Genomic DNA, 16933 nt, shown 5'->3' on the forward strand with positions numbered 1-16933 from the left:
GACAGAAAAGCTACACAAACTATGCTTAGACCACTGCAGCTTAAGTTTTTTTATGCATGGAGCCATGTTCACACAGTCCTTGAGCAGTGTGGCACTAATCCCTATTGAGAACCTCTGGCTTCTTGTGTAATATAAATATTTAGATGTGGATTATACAGGATAACCCATAATGCATGATGTAAAACCAGACTACGCTTAACAGCACAGATGTTAAATACAGTAAAATTTAAAGGAGAACAGCTATATCAAAAGTTACAAGTTAGTATAATAAAGCCACTGTTCATATAACTGAGGGTTTGGGAAATCAAGAATAAGATAACTGAGGATGAACTGTAAAAAATAAGTAAAATTCACTGGCACCATTCCATCTATGTTGAATATGGCTCTAGGAACAGAGGAATTCATCAGTCAGATGGAGCCACTATGCACACTCACATACCAAAAACAGTTCTATAAATTCATATTTATAATCTGTTGTTGTACGTTCTTTTGCAGAGGACATACAACAACAGATCTTGCAAGCAATTTAGTGATGGACCAGTGAAGTGACATGACCATTAAGAGTAAAACTGAACAGGTACAATTATTACCAAAGGCAGAGCTTTGATTTTCAAGCCTGATTGCCAAATGCAAAATAAATTCCTTTCCTACAGTGCTGGACAGGGCAAGAGGGGCAGGATGCTGCCCAGGGCTAGTACAGACAGTCAAAAAGCCCAACGCTGAATTGATTCAGTCTTTGCAGGTTAGCCTAAGCTGCAAAGATTGAACCAATAAGCAAATGAATAGGCATTCAGGTTTTAGTGAGGAAATGCAGCCACATGCATGTAGTGGCTTAAGCCAGAAGTAAGGGGGCACTACAGCATGGCTGTCTGGCACATAGGCAGCATAGGCTGCATGTTCACTTCCTCTCCCTCCTGCCCCTGAGATCTCTGGGACTCGCAGTCCACAATCACAGCAGCAGAACTCTGCGGATTTGTTCATTACTTCTTCTTCCTGCTTCCAGGTGCCTCTGGGATTTGTAGTCCACAGTCACAGCCAGCACTAAGTAAACAGGGCAGGGCAGCTCTGTACTTGGTGAAAGGGAAGTTTAACCTCCCTCCACAGCTCTAGACCCCAGCTGGGGTTTGCCTGGGGGGCGGGACTAGTGAGTCAGCCCTCACTGCTTCACCTAGGAACAGAAGGCTGGAGCCAGCCCTGCTCTCTAGAGCAGGGGTCGGCTACCCCTGGTACATGTGCCAAGCGTGGCACGCGAGGCCATTTTGCTTGGCACGCTGCAGCCAGCCCCGGCTCCGGCCATCTCAGGGCAGGCTGTGCTGCCCTGCTGTCCCCCCTGAGGTACACATGCAGTTGCCACCAGCACAGAGCTGATGCTGGAGCTGTGCAGCCCAGCGCAGTTGTTTGCACTCTGCCTGCTGTTTGCTGCAGCTGCCCAGAGCCCAGGCTGGCTAAAAGCAGCTGTGCCGGGCTCATCACCTCCGTGCTGGGAGCAGGGGAGAGACTGGGTCTGCACTGCCTCAGGCCCTTCTCCCACCGCCCGTTTCGAGGCATGCCAGCACGCACCAATGCGGAGCTGATGCCGGAGCCCGGCACAGCTGTTTCAAGCCTCCGGGCTGCAGCCGGCCCTGGCTCTGGAGAGCTGCTGCCAACCAAGATCCTGGGCTGCTCCCAGCAGGCAGCTGGGATGCTGCAAGACCTGCTGGGAGCAGCCTGGGGTCCAGCAGCTACCCAGAGCCGGGGTAGCTGCTGGCAGCTACAGAGCCTGGACTGTGGGGTAGGGGCTTTGGGTGGGGGGCAAGGGGCAGCAGAGCATCCTGCCACGTACCCCTTGCCCTCATTTTTTCTGCCATGCCGGCACTCTGGCACCTTCCGAGGTAGGCATTGCGGTGTTTTTTGGTACTCTGGCCAAAAAACATTGCCTACCCATGCTCTAGAGCAAGTAGCATAGCCCAGCCCAGGGCTGCAAAATGCTGGGATGCTGGGGGACTCTAATTTAACTTGAACCAGGAAGAGATCTGGGACAGAAGTTTCAGAAACTAGTTTGACTTAAATCAATTAACTCTGATACTACTTTCAACTAGGTTTACCTTAAACCAGTTTCAGCCATTTTGAAACTGGTTTATGTGCATTGAACTTCTATTCTGATACAGGTTTAAACCAGTTTCTGATCACTTAACCTGGTTAATGTGCAGCTTCTGTCTGTAGCCCTCAGGAGAACAGGAACTACATGTTGGAGGACAGAGGTTGACAGAGAAGAACACCAAGATATTGTGCACCTCCTCAACCAACAAAAGCATATATTACAGTGTTGTGAAGCAAGATGTCCAAAGATATTTCCACCAACTGACTGTGAATTCCATGGACAATTCAGTGCTTGTGGAACCATCCTACCCCTTCTCTGCCTCCCAAACTGCCAGCAGAGCATACTCCTCTATTTTTATAATATGCTTTAATAAGTTTTGATAAGCTTCAATAATTCTTAACAAATATGACTGTTTTAATCTGTTGATAATTTGTTATTATTGCAGAGTAACACTGTTTTTTTTTAAAGTTATGATCTATTTACTGGGTCTTAAAAAACAGCATGTACCCTCCCAAACCCTCAGCTCCATCCCTACTGAATTCATAACAGGGATTTATGAATCATTTAAAACCTGCATTCAGGTCAAGGACACAGAAAAAAGAATACTGCAATACTACTGCAAACTTCTAAAGTTATATCTTAAGGTCTCCCTCAGTTACAGAAGACTTTAAGGGGTTCTTGTAACTGCCCACATGATTTGAGGTTTCTACAGTAGCAGCCTTCTATTTTGCTTCTCCAGCCTATTGATAAGTAACACTCATTTTTCCACCCTACAAATATCAGGTAAAATACAACCATGTACCAATGACAAGAGGAATAGCTGATTCACTGAGATCCAGACTAACATGAAGCCTTGTGTGTTTTCAAACTACCACACATACAACACTCGCTTAACCAATTTTTATTTTGTTTTTAATCCAGGCACTCAGTTTCATTAAGAAAGGACGCAAAGCAGTCTTGGCCCCTCGGAATCACAACAAGCCTTGGAAGCCCCTAGTGTGAACATGCTACATCTTTTGCCAAGAGTACAGTGTTGGCATCTAATAACACATTAAAAATAATGTTCCACAAGAGACAACAATTCGTATAAGAAAACCTATGGTTTCTAATCTCAAAGGATAAAATCTTCAAAATCACCTTAGGAACTTAAGGTGCTTTTGAAAGTTTTACCCAATACCTCTATAACTATCTTTTTTCAAATTTGATTAATAAATATCATCCCCATGCTGCTGCAGGAAGTGCTGGGCAGCAGTGGCAGGGAGAGGCCACTTTTCCTCCATGCTGAGCACATTTCTGCCCCACCGGTGCTGCTACTGCTACAGCTGCTCAGTGTGAGCAGGTAAGTCGGCAGCAGACATGGAACAGGTTGGGGCTGCACGCAGGTTCCTGCCAGTACCATAGTCTTGGAGCTAGCAGCTGCTGCTGCCTAGAAAGGCAGTCCAGCATGGAGGCGCCCCAGCACCACTGCATGCCCATAGGGTGGCAGGACACACCGCGGGTGGGCAGTGCGGAGCAGGCACAGGGACCGGATCACGGCTGCACATGCATCTGGTGGATCTGCTCTGGCAGGGGCGAGCCCAAAGCAGAAGCAGGATGCACTGGGGCTGTGCACTGCTGATGCTTGTGGGGAGATATGGCAGGGTGCATGGGCTCTGGGAAGTTGTGGGGTGGGTGCTGACCAGCTCTGGGGGGCATGCACAGGATGCTCCCATGCATACCTCAACATACCCACAAACCCCACAACTACCCTCTCCCCACACAACCACAAACCCAACACCCACCAACACCCTCCACAGACCCCATACCACCCACACCTCTCTCTACATGTACCCCCCCACATACCCATAGGCCTCTGGGAGGAGCCCCACTCACTGTTACCTGCACACACCTCACCACACACACATACGCCCTCCTCCACGCACCCTACAACCCATACCCACCCACGCAAACCCCCATAAACACCCTCCAACAAGCCCCCCCACCAACATCCACACATACCCCCACACCACACATACACACATCCCCCAACAAACCCCATACCCCTGACCCTTCCACAACCCCACAATATACAACAGTAAGACAGTAGGGAAATGACTGGCTTGTTTAACAGTTCCAGACTTTTTTCCAAAGTTCATTAAATTTAGAATTTTAGTAACAATAGTGTAATTTTTTTTAGCTGTATTACACTTGTATGTATTTGCAATCTCAAAGACTTTTTTGGGAAAACTTCTGTCTCAGATGTATTGAAGCATTAAATTGGGTTGGCATATAACACCCACTGTATACAACAGTAAGACTTCATTTTGAGTTATTATACAATCACTTCTATTTACATGACACAAACATGTACAAATCAGGACAAAAATATCTTTTAAAATAAAATTAAAATATGTTATTGTAGATACTTGATTTTTAGTATACAATTTGTTTTTTTCCAGTTCCAAGATGGCAAACCCGCTTCCCAAAAGGAGTACTTCCAGGGCCAGGGCAGGGATTTCTGGTAGCAAAGGTCAGGGGCTAGGGGGCAGGACTTCTGGTCCCAAGATGACAACCAGGGGGCAGGGCTACCCTTGTGGCTCTCAACAGCTCACCAAAACTCGTTAAGTGGCCCTTTAGCCAAAATAATTGCCCACCCCTACTTTATGTCCATTTTTTCTCCAGGTAAAGAATAATATATGTAGTTACTAAGTGAATTAAAATAACTAATGCATTTAGACTTTTGAAATGTACTGCTTGTAAGCTAATTTATATTTATGCAAGAATTCATAGAGTTATTATAACTATGCTTACTATTTAATTATTTGTTACTGTTTGTTTTGAAGTAGTGAGCCCATCACAGACCGGGAAACTCTAGAAACTCATAACAAAATACAAAGTCTACGGTTCAAAGAACTATTATTTATCAACTGAAATAAATAGCAGCACTTTAGTATTATATTCTTTTGACAATGGATGCCCTGAATAGTAAGTGTGATTTTATTATCTCCCAATAGCATACTTGTTAATCTTTGCGGATTTTGTGAGTTTTAGGGAGCTAAAGCAAAGCCAACTGGCCAGTGTAAACTGAGTGAGCTGTTGAGTAGTTAAGTATCATCAGGCAGTAGGGAAATGACTGGCTTGTTTAACAGTTCCAGACTTTTTTCCAAAGTTCATTAAATTTAGAATTTTAGTAACAAAAGTGTAATTTTTTTTTAGCTGAATTACACTTGTATGTATTTGCAACCTCAAAGACTTTTTTGGGAAAACTTCTGTCTCAGATGTATTGAAGCATTAAATTGGGTTGGCATATAACACCCACTGTAGAGTCCTGTTTTATTACTTCTTAATGAGGCCTATCAATATGGGGATTCCCTTCTGTAGATTTTAATCAAATATAGAAAGTGTACAAGAATGAAGAGAGAGGGAAAAGGAGAAAAGTTGCATCTGAATGAGATGCAGAAGTAATGGAATGGAACAGAGGGGAAAAAAGAGGTTTTTATCCACAATGAAATTTTAAGCACTCCAACTTTTCTAGCCAATATCTAAGCATTCAGTTTTTCATGCAGGTAAAATAATTTAACTTTCCCTGCACCCTTCTCCACACTTCTCTCGGTTGTCATACACCTTCCCTTAATGCTCTTTCAGGCTTCTGATAACTTTCACCCTCCACTTGCACCCTTCATTTTAAAAGCAAGAAACACATCTCCATGGGGCTCTTCATAAACCTGTAGTCTCACACATGCAGTTCTTCTCAATCTGCAGATCTGCCAATCTGACACATGGCAAGCATATGGAACACTTGTACATTATTTAGATCTAGAGCAAAAGACCAGGAGACAAGATCTCCCAACACCTCCTATATCGCAAGAAGCATCTTTGGATTCTAAGTACAAGGTCTTCCTTTGTTTCTTCAAGATTTTACTTTGCATTGGAAGAACAAATAGCCCATACCTGGAAAAATTCCTCATAATTGGAAGAAGTGAGGTTATCTACTGAACTATCTACCACCATAAGAAACTTGCTGCCTGAAATGTTATAGATTCTATAGAGGTTATTTTTGCTTCACATACAGCCCCAATCTAAGAGTTTAAAATGAACTCTACATTGCAATCTTTCAGTCTTGGCATGAGACTTCTGTGACTGTCACTACTATTAATTTCTCCTCACTTCTTTTGTTACAGACCATCTGTAAACTAGGGTGGGGATTCCAGGGCCTACATCTTCAGTGGTGGAGGATAAAAGAGAATTATGCAGCTCACCAAGGGAGTAGTCTGTCATGAATCAAGATACAGGGCCCCCTAAAACATTACTGCTTTCATTAGCCTATGAGGATAGACCATCAAAACAGATCCCCCACTCCAACAAGAAAAATGAATCTCAACCCCAATGCATAAGAGAAAACAGTCCATTATACAGGCTAAGTTCAAACTACCTAATTTCCCATCCCACTCTGGTAACTGGATTCAAAGTGAGACCAGCTGCAGCAGCTAAAAACAGGAACTCCTTAAGATAGGCTCAAGCTTGTTATGGTAACCAGGAAATCCTTTGCCTGAAGTGGCCACATACAAGCTATCTCTGAATTTTCAATGTCCCTGTAAAGGAAGAACATGGTTCAAAGTGACTCAGCAGTGCAAAAAGGTACCATGTAAAGGAAAACCAGTGGCACCTGAATCCCATTCCAGAGCTCACATACTAAATGGATGCATCCTGGTGTTGGGGCTCAGGCTGCAATGCCTGCATTGCTTGCTTGGGCCAATCCCAAGCTGTGTTGCAAGTGGCGGCTGCTCAGGCTGGCATCACGGTTTGACTTAGCCTAGATGGGTGAGGTGCCTCTGTTCAATCAGGCATGGGGCGGGGGGGCATGGACCAGCCCTGCATCATTTATCTTGCCTGTGGGACCAGATTAATTTGACACCCTGGCCTAGAAAATGATGCCAAGAGATCAGGTATGTGGGCTGAACATAGGTCTCTTAATGTGTTTCAGATTTTTAGTACCTTTTATATTTTGGGTGAGTCAGTTTCTCTGTTCCCTGGCATCATTAAGTAGGGATCAGGAGGAAAGCAGGAGGTAACATAGCTATGTGGGTAATATCCAATCTAAAGTGTAGAAAATTAACCTCTTAAAAATGGATTTGATAGGATGTGTCCATTTAGTATGAAAGTTCTGGAATGAGACTCAGTTGACACTGGTTTTCCTTTACCCAACCTGGCCCCATGGATGGAAGGGGGCATGGCCCAGTCCCAACCTGACTTCAAATCAAGATGTAATACAGGGCATGGCCTGGCCCTGATCTGGCTGCTCAGGCGGAGGGGGTGTGGCCTAGACCCATGGGGAGAAGTGGGCATGGCCCATGGATCTTGGGAATTTGGTAGCAGGGAGGGTGGCAGTATTAACTGCCACCGTCTCCCATCATAAAACTTCCTAACCCATGGGGAGCACAATAGCCTAGATGTCACAGCTCTGCAGGCCAGACTGAGCACCCCTGGTCTAGGCCATAGCTCCAGGTACCAGGAAGTGGCAAAAAACCCTAATACAGTCAACTCCAAGGAAAAACAAACAAAATACTGAACTGTAGGGTGCACTCACCTTTAAGCAAAGCACTTCTATGTCACTTTTTTTCATGGAAAATGAGGATTAGGACTTTCTGCAGTCTGGAAAAAATACTTCCTTCCCAAATGCAATCAAAGAACTGTCTGCCCCATACAGTAAGTGGAAATAAAGTCTCATAAAATTGTCTCTGCTGCTGCTTTTTTATTTATGGACGCTTGTTCTTTTACCCATATCAGCCCTTACTTTTGGGGCAAGGGGAAATCTTGGCCTTTAAAGCAATAAACTCTCTATTTTTACTAAGCTGAGTTTTGAAGTCAAGAGTCTTCCCAAAAGGCACTATCATATTTCTGAGAGAAATAACAGGTGATGTCATATCCCTCTATCACTGCAACAAATGTGACCAGCTGTGGCAGTAGAGGCTGCCTGAAATGAAATGAAGGACTTTCCTGCTGACATGCTTCAAAGACCTGAGTCCTAAGGGCCTTGACTAAGGCACTCATTGCATATATGGTCTCTCTAAATCTCCCACTATAAAATCATTGGTGCCCTGGTGAGAGAAGAGTTCTTGTACACTTACCCAAGTCCTTGGCCTCTTTTCCCAGACTACCAAGGATGCTAATTGTAACTGATATTCAAAATGAGCTTCATTAAAACCATTTAATTATTGGAAAAAAAGGTTGTCGCACAGATGTTATAATTACAATGCAAGAAACAAATGTGCAGCTGACTGCATAACAAAAGGCAGGTATTTTGAAGAAGAATGTATTGCATTTGATAGGTTTTCCAAGGCCACCAACAACTCGTTTCTATCAATGCAAATTTTCCATTAGAAATGTTTCTGGGACAGAGAGTAGTACAGGCATTCAGTTTACAACTGCACCCTCTCCCCTGTAACTTGTCCTTCATCAAACCAGGGTGATCCTGGTCTGAGGGCAGTTGGGAGGTGAGGGGAAGGGGCAACGGCTGCTCCAGTCCTCTCATTTCCAAGGAGGCTAAAGCAGTGGGACAAAGCCTCCACACATACCTCACACTATGGTCACAAGCTACTCCTTCATCTGGTGCCCAGGAGCTGAATGGACTGAGCAGCACAGCAAAGACCCTGCCCACTGTTCACACTGGGGACAATAGCCTGAGGAATGGGCAGGGAACAGTGGGTGGATGCTCCTCCTCTCCCTTCCTAGTTTATGGGAGGAGCAGGAGCAACTTACCCCCATGCCTTCTCCAGACTTAGGTCTAGGGAAGGCAAAGAAGCCTTTCTTCACCATTCAACTGCTTCCAAAACTGGGAGAGGGCAAACATCAGCTGCTCCCCTCAGATTACCAAAACAGGGGTGACCCCAGTCTCAGAAGATGCAGAAAACATTTTCCTGCTGCTCAACTCCTCCTGATCCCCAGAAGGAGTCAAGCAGCAGATAAGCATTTAGGCATTCTTCTCCTGGGAGAAACTGTGAACACTTGCACACATGGTTTCTACCAGGAGACCTCTGCTTCTCTCAGTAGCTACATAACTTCTTATTTGGCATAAGTCTATCCTATCCATGCAGCGGTCCAATAAAATATATCACCCACAAAAATCCTTGTCTCTTGCATATTTCCTGGACCATCATGGCTACAACATCATTCCAACACTACCAACTGGAAACAATAGTCAGTCTTTAATAACCATGGCAATATTTAAACAAATGTCCTATGGACTGGATCCTTTAAATTTTTATCAAATTACCTTATAATGGTAATACTTCACACACACATACCATTTTTCATTTTTACAGAGCACCTGACAATTAGACAACAAATACCAATAACAAATACCAATAACAAATACCAGAAAAATAACAAGTAAAAGAATTTTAAGAAACTTTAAAAAAATTTAAAAAGATTAACACCAAATAATTCCAAGTCAAAACTGGCTTCTTCCCATTCATTCAGTATAACAGCACTTACTAGTGTCACAATAATTTATTTTGAACATTTACCTCCAATTTTATTCAAATAGGAAGGATTTCATGTATCTGTCACCCCTGAAACAAAGACAGGAATATATGGAAAACTTGTAAACTACCCCCTACCCTCAACACACTTGTCAATTAATGAACAAGAACCGCTAAAAACCTTTTTTATATTTAAATCTTCTCGGTGCTTTTTTCTTCTTTCAAACACCATGGAGGTAGAGCAAGGATTTTCTGCTACATTTAGTTGGGAGCAAATTTTTAAAAGAAGTTATAAACCCCTGAACAAAATTTATCAAGGCCATGTCAACCCTTCCATGAATTCAGCAGTGCAAAATGTGCCACTCTATATTGTTGGTAAAATGAATGGATTTCTCCTCTGGCTGGGAAATTCTCAAGAAGCATCTTGTCTCCCACATAAAAGGGTTATTTATTATAGCAGTTAATACAGTCAGGAAACAACGTCATGGCCTCATGCTAAAAAAAAAAAAAGTCAGCATCAAAACAAAGCCTGGCCCCTTTGCAAGTGAGCTCATGGCACTTCTCACTCCATTTCTGTTTTATAGTATGTTGCTAATTCCCCTCCTCCCCTAACTTTTCACAAAAGTATGTTGCAGCAGCCAATATGTGGCACAGCTTAAGTGCTTACTTGCTCTCTTTCCCCTCCTCCCCAAATTTCCACAGAACACATGGTTTTAATTATATACTGTATTATACACAAACGCCACACGAGAAGGCTGTGGGAGCTGAACTTGCAGCCACACTATCCAGCCTGAAGGATTTCTGTTAAGAGATGGACAAGCCTTGGCAGGGCTGGGAGGGGGGTGAGTGACAATCTGAATATCCGGCTTCTGCTTACTGAGAAAAAAAATTGGAACAACAAGGGGTGGGGGGAGGGAGACAGGGAGGTGCATCTTACACAGGCCTATTTGCTGTGCATTGGGAATGCAGGCCAGTGCCAACCAAGTACAGCTAAAAGTCCACCCTTCATATGGGGGCCACTAAGTGCACATCAAGTGATTACAGAGGACAACTAAAGAAGAAAACAGGGATGGAAGTGAAGGTTCAAAAGGAGCACGGCAAGGGGCGGGGGTTAAATTTTATTTAAGTTTTCCATATTCCAAGCCAAATTAGCCAAAACAAATTCCAAATCTAAGTTAGTCCAAAACCATAAGTGGCCCTACTACTGGCAAACATCCTCCACCCCCATCTGGGGCTTCAGATGTCCCCAAAACCTTTGGTGGGCACCCTACTTGTAGGCCCAAGCCTGGAGGCCTAGGGTTTGAACCCCCCCCAAGTTTTGCTTGCCCTTAGCCATAAGGTCCCAGAAGCAAGCTAGGGAGGGGTCTCCCATTTCCATAAAGTGGGCATAAAGCCAAGGTTAACTATGCATTACCTATGCAGGTACTATCCCATGCCAGCAGAGCCGTCTTCCCCAGGTGCAACTAGGAAGCCAAGCACACCACACAGCATCCACTGGCCCAAGGGGCTGGCCCATAGGACAACAGCCCCACAGTTGCCAGGAGACCCCAGGCCAGAGCCCCCCTCCTGTTCCAGCCGATCTCTAGTGTGTCCCATGCAGGATGACGACTGTCCTGTCACTGAGTGACAGCACATACTCTCCTGCCTCTTTCCTATAGTCCCCTCAGCTGCTTGGCACCAGCACCTTGGCAGGTCCCTGCTGCTCTTGTTTTCTCTCCGACCTGACTTCTTCCCTCCCACCGCCAGCCGCGCCAGGGGCAGCGAGGTGGCTCCCGCCACCCGCCTCACCCCACACACAAAATCCCTTCCTAGGAGCTGCCAGGGGCAGAAAGGCTCCGGCGATGCTTTGTCCCAGGAAACAGAGCAACCCCCCGGCAAAAGGCGCACGGGACAGAAGGGAAAAACCCTTCTCGGGGTGGACTGAGCTGGCCGGGGGTGGCGGGAGAGGCGCCTCGCAGCCAGGGAAAAGGACCCCCCCCACCGGCGCCACAGCTCCAGCTCCCTTCGTGCGGGCAGCGAGTGGGGCATAGCCGGGCACCGCCTGCGCTTCCCGCTCCGCTGCCGGCACGTCCCACGCGCCTTCCCGCACGTGGGCGCACACACACCGGTCAGCCCCGACGCGGGTGCACGCCCCGCCCCGGCCCGCACCTTTTGCTGAGCGGCCGGACCCGCACGGCCACCTTGACATTCGCCATGTCCCGCCTCAGCCCGAAGGAGAGAAGCCGCCGCCCTCGCCCCGGCTCCGCATCCCAGCCCCGCAGCGCCCCTGGGAGGGGAGGGGCGTCCCCGCCCGGCCCCGGAGGAGGAGGACCCTGGCGCGCCCCGCCCGAGGGGAGGGGGTTGCTGCTGCGCTCGCGCCGGGGACGCCGCACTTACTTGCAACGCAATAGACCCCCCCCTCCCTTCCCCGAGCCTCTAAGCCCCTTGCCCTTCCTTAGGTTCCCGGGGAACCGGGCACAGGCCTACTTGTGACCTTTCAAAACACGGGCACGGCCCACCCAGTTTCTTACTAGCCTCCCTCAGACGGGGAGGCTACAGGGAAAGGGGCCAACAGATGCAGTCTAAAAGAGGTGCTGGGGGGGAGGGGGCTGACCCCCCCATAAGAGACGAGAGCCTCCCCATAAGATCTGAAAATCAAACCTGGGGGCTCCAGTCCATGGGATTGCTCCATCACTTAGGTGGACTTGTTGATCAATGAACTGGTTTAACTTAGTGTTAAACTCCACCCAAGGGTCAAAACATAATTCCAACCCTGAACAGATTCCTGGGGACAGGAGGCCAAGGCGCTGGCGAGCAGGCATCCAGCTCTCAAGTTGCGGCCACAGCTTGGCTCTGATAAGATTCAAGGACTGTTGTCGATGGCAGCTTGTCTTGAACCAGCTGTATAGTTGGGAGACATGGAGGCAAGCTTTGAGGTACCAAGTACCTTTTCTCAAGTCATAACTATACTGTTGGTGCAATAAAAAAAAATTATCACCCATAAACATCTTTGCCTTTTGTATTTTACCTGGACCATGGCTGCCAACCAGGGGTGGATCTAGGATTTTACAAATGGAGGGGTGCAGGTGATGAGGGGCATCATCACCTATAACCCAACACATATTTTTTCTTCAGGCAAGAAAGAAACCAGAGGCTTCACTAGGGGCTTAAGGCTGGATTATTCAATTTTAAGATGGAGTCCAAAAACAAATTTAACTTTATGGGAATGAGTTAAAAACAGTGTGCAGGCCTTTGAAATAGGAGCTACATTACCAGGAATAGATCAAACAGACAGCAGGATTGCAAAAAAAAAGGGGGTAGTTTGATTAGTGGAACATCAAGAGCATTAAAAAGGAGAGAGGGTCATTCAAACACCTGTGGAATTAATAGTTGAGAGGGAATCAGGTAGATTTTAATGAGCCATGTAGTCAATTGACTCCCTTGCTGCTGCCTGAACAGAAATACTGCTGCCACTGTGGGAAGTTGGCTTTAAACTCTGGGTGAAGCAGGATTCAAAGGGGGGTGTAACTGCCCCAGTGCATCCCCCCTGCCACCATTTACCACAAAGTACCACAAAGAATGGTAGAGTCCTTCCCACGGGCTGCTGACATGACAGAGGCTTTCCTTTCTGGCTGCTGCATGCCAATTTGAACTGTGCTTATGATGAAGCATGTTAATTTACAAAAATTATTATTCGCCCTCAGTGGCTTCCTTATAAAGTATGTCATGTTTGGAATCAAAATTACCAACCCAGTCCTGTATCCAAAACGTGACTGTGGCTAACTGAGGGAATAGATCCCTCAAATACACGCTTTCAAGCGGTGGGAGCCAACCTTTTGGGCAGGTGTGCCACAAATTAGCCCCACACCAGCTCCGAGTGCCACTTGCATTTGTTTCCCCTGCCTGATTTGCTGCCCTGCGTTCTGCATCCTGCCCTGTGCTCTCTGCCTAATTTGCTGTGCCTCCTGTCCTCTCAACTAATCTGCCAAATGCTACACAAAGAGGCTGTCTGTACCATTTGTGGCACAGGCGCCACAGGTGAGCCACCCCTGCTTTAAAGCATCAGCTACTTGCCACTATCAGAGACAGGATACAGTACCAGGTGGATCTTTGAACTGAAGCTGTATGGCAGCAGCTAGCCATGTTAGTCTGTAGTCATGTAGAAGGCAGGGTAGATTCGCACCTTATAGAGCAGGGGTGGACAATTATTTTGGGCAGAGAGCTGCTTACTGAGTTTTGGCAAGCCATTGAGGACCGCGTGACAGGCAGCCAGGGGCAGATAAATATTAATTTTCTAAATTTTTAGCAGTCCCACGGGGAATGGAGTAACCAAAGTATAGAGTAACCAAAGTTACACACACACACACACACCATCTGATAAAATGAACTACAGATCAAGAAAGCTTGTGCTCACTTGTTGAAGGTGCATGCTTGCTCATGCTCTCTCTCTCTGTTTTAGTTCTTATTTATAACATGCTTGAGGAGGACAGCACATTTAAATTGCTCAGGAGCTGCCCTTTGGCCATGTGTGCAAGATGCCATGCTCACAGTCCCTTTTCTGGCAGTTGCCAAAAAAAAAAAACTGTCAAAATTGGTACTGCTGCTATTTGTCCCTGGGGAATGCCCATGCCACATGTGTTCCGGAGCCCTGGGGGCCTCCTGGGGCTGCAGCTGTGGCAGGAAGCCTGGCTGACAGCTGGAGCATGGCTCTGATCATCCAGATTCTGGTTTTGGGCAGTGTGCGCTGCCAGCATGTGTGCTGCCCCACTTCTTTTCAGTGTGATTTTTTTTGACCTTGGGTGATCCCAGAGTCAAACTGTACCCCCCCCGGCAAGGTAGCAGTATGGGAGACACCTGTATGTGTGCTGACCCATCTGTGGCACCACATACCACACATCTGTGCTTGTCTGGACATGGCCATAGATTTCAAATAGGAATCCATAGTGTTAAAAACATCCTGCCCTGTTGTGCTCTTTTTCAGTTCTTTGCAATAAAATAATTACTCTATTATTTTTCTGTAGTTAAAAATCAAGTGAAAACTAAGAGCTGACATTTTCTAAGGGGTGCCTAAATTCTAGCGAGGGGTGCCTTGCGTCTAAAAAGATTGAAATCCACTGGCCTAGGCCATGGCCTGGTGATTAGGACACTTTACTGGGAAGTAGGTTCAAACATAGGCAAGTACCCTAATCACTAAGCTTTTAAGCTAAAAGATAGGAAGGCCACTATCCTCCTGTTCTCTCACATGTACTACTGAGGCTTCCTCAAAATTAGTTAATATCTAAAATCTGCGTGAGTGGTCTGAATTGCCACTTGCACAGCTTAAGTGGGCCATGGAAGTACAACTTGTCCATCTAAAGGTAGAATATGATTTGGGCTTTCAGTTACATACAGTCTGTTAAAGTAATCACTCATTCACATTCTGGAGAGAGAGAAAGCATGTGCTCACACACACGTGTAGAAGCTTATGCACACATATATGCATATTTTTGCTATTTAAAACTTTTCTCCAGGAACACTGCACTTAAATTCCAAGGTGATATCATACCTGATATCAACAAGAGTGATCAGTCATGTATTTATTGCATATTTATAAGATTTTGTTCTCAGTTCAAATAAATTACACATGTACATTGTTTTGCCATTTAACTGCAATGCAATTCTATTCACAGTGTAAATACGCATATATTCTCTAACTGAAGTTTCTCTCTTAAGCACACTGCCACAGACTCCTGAGCCCTAAAAAGCACCTCTTAAAAAGTTAAACCTAATTAAAGAGTTAATATCGCAATACAGACAATTCTCTGTAGAGGTCTATATGTCTGCCATACAGGTTCCACGGGTTTTTCTGGCTCATCATTCAAACAAGATTTAAAACTGACCACCCAACTAGCACCTGTCATTTTCTGCACTATCCTTATCCTTGAACATACAGATGAGTTAGTGTGTAAATGCCACTGACAAATAGGAAAATATAGCATTACTACTTTTATGACCCATTGTCCTTTTACCAATAATTGGGAAAAGCCAAAGAACTGATGTAATCATTTGTATATGGAATGAATATAGGCCATTTTAAGTATCTAATAATTATTGCTGTAAATGAAGAATAGCCCATAACTGTTTTCAGGATTTTCAGAATTAAAATAAACTACAATTTTTACCCCAAACTACCAGCCAATGTATCAGAACAGAAAGAATTAGAGAGAAACAACAGGTCTGTAGTGTAAGTACAATACTGGAGTCAGGAAACATGGACTCTGTGCAGACTGACAGTGTGACTTCAGGGCAGATCACGAACTTGTAACAAAATCTTGGCTTCATGGCAGTCAATGTAATTTTTTCCACTGATTTCAGTGGGGATAGGATTTGGCTTGCTATGCCTATTTCATTTATGAAATAGCAGTAAACCCACCTACCTCACACACTGTGAGACTTTAGGCTCCAACACAGCATTGAAATAAAAGTCAGGAGCACCACCAACTCTGCTGTACATAAACTGGATGACATGCCTTACCTGAATAAGGAAGTCAGTGTATTTGGCTTTCTCTTTCCAGATCTACACTCATAAAAGTCACAGAAAATGTTGAGAGAGAGAAGTAGCTACCTGTGTTATTCTGAAGTCAGACAGAAGTCAGGGTAGATATGCACCTTATAGATTAACTTGTCAGGCTGCCAAATTTCCATACCTGTGGGGAGCCCCACTGGCTGGATCTGGAATGTGGAGCTGTTATTGGGCCCATGGGACCATACATTTGGTGGCAGGAGAAATGGTCTCCCAGGCCAGAGCTCTGGGAGTCAGGTGTGCCTTTGAGACAGTTCCAGGGTGTCCTCATGCTTTAAGGAGTGCCCTTCAGACCCAAGCCCCTCTCTGCCATCTGCTTCTGACCACTAAGAACAGACTGAGATGCTCCAAAAGTCACATCCCAGACCAAAGACTCTTCAGCTTTATGTGCCTCACCTAGGTCTTGTCAGGTCTTAGCAGAAGGGATTTTGATAGCTAGAAGAATCATACTCTTGTCCAGTTATATACTCAGGTATGATGGAGTTCCCCCGCACCTTTCCTTGGAAGAGGTCTGTCTGTATGGTCAAATCATGCTTACCCACTGAATGTAGTAAGTTAGAAAAGATATAAAAAGGATTTAATATGAAACCCAAGATCAAACATAAGAAGTCAGTAACTGTATGTTGAGATATAGACAGAGATATAAGAATAAACAAAAAAAAAAAGAGACTATCAGAACAATAATTTGATTTTAACCCTGCATCTTAAACCTAAGAATGCAGCCCATACTTAACTCAACAGTTAGAAAACAGCTCTGGCTCTGGCCTTTCTGTCAGGACATGTTGCAGCTTTTCCTGGCAGTTTTTTCACACAGCCCACTGGCTGAGGGACTAAAGTAATTCCTTATGCCAG

General features: G+C 45.4%; 1 protein-coding gene across 5 annotated transcripts in view; it reads right to left on the reverse strand.

Annotated features, from left to right (window-relative positions):
- Positions 1-11812, reverse strand: part of STARD9 (StAR related lipid transfer domain containing 9) — a 232345-nt gene extending 220533 nt beyond the window's left edge. For all 5 annotated transcript variants that reach the window (XM_090033337.1, XM_090033336.1, XM_090033335.1 and 2 more), the window contains exon 1: positions 11689-11812. In XM_090033337.1, the coding sequence (XP_089889463.1) occupies positions 11689-11735 (47 nt within the window). In that variant the 5' untranslated portion in view covers positions 11736-11812. The remainder of the gene's footprint in view (positions 1-11688) is intronic.
- Between the last annotated feature and the right edge of the window lie 5121 nt (positions 11813-16933).

This window comes from Crocodylus siamensis, chromosome 2 (genome assembly GCF_052110815.1).
Source record: "Crocodylus siamensis isolate JL-2025a chromosome 2, ASM5211081v1, whole genome shotgun sequence".
Classification (NCBI taxonomy): domain Eukaryota; kingdom Metazoa; phylum Chordata; order Crocodylia; family Crocodylidae; genus Crocodylus; species Crocodylus siamensis.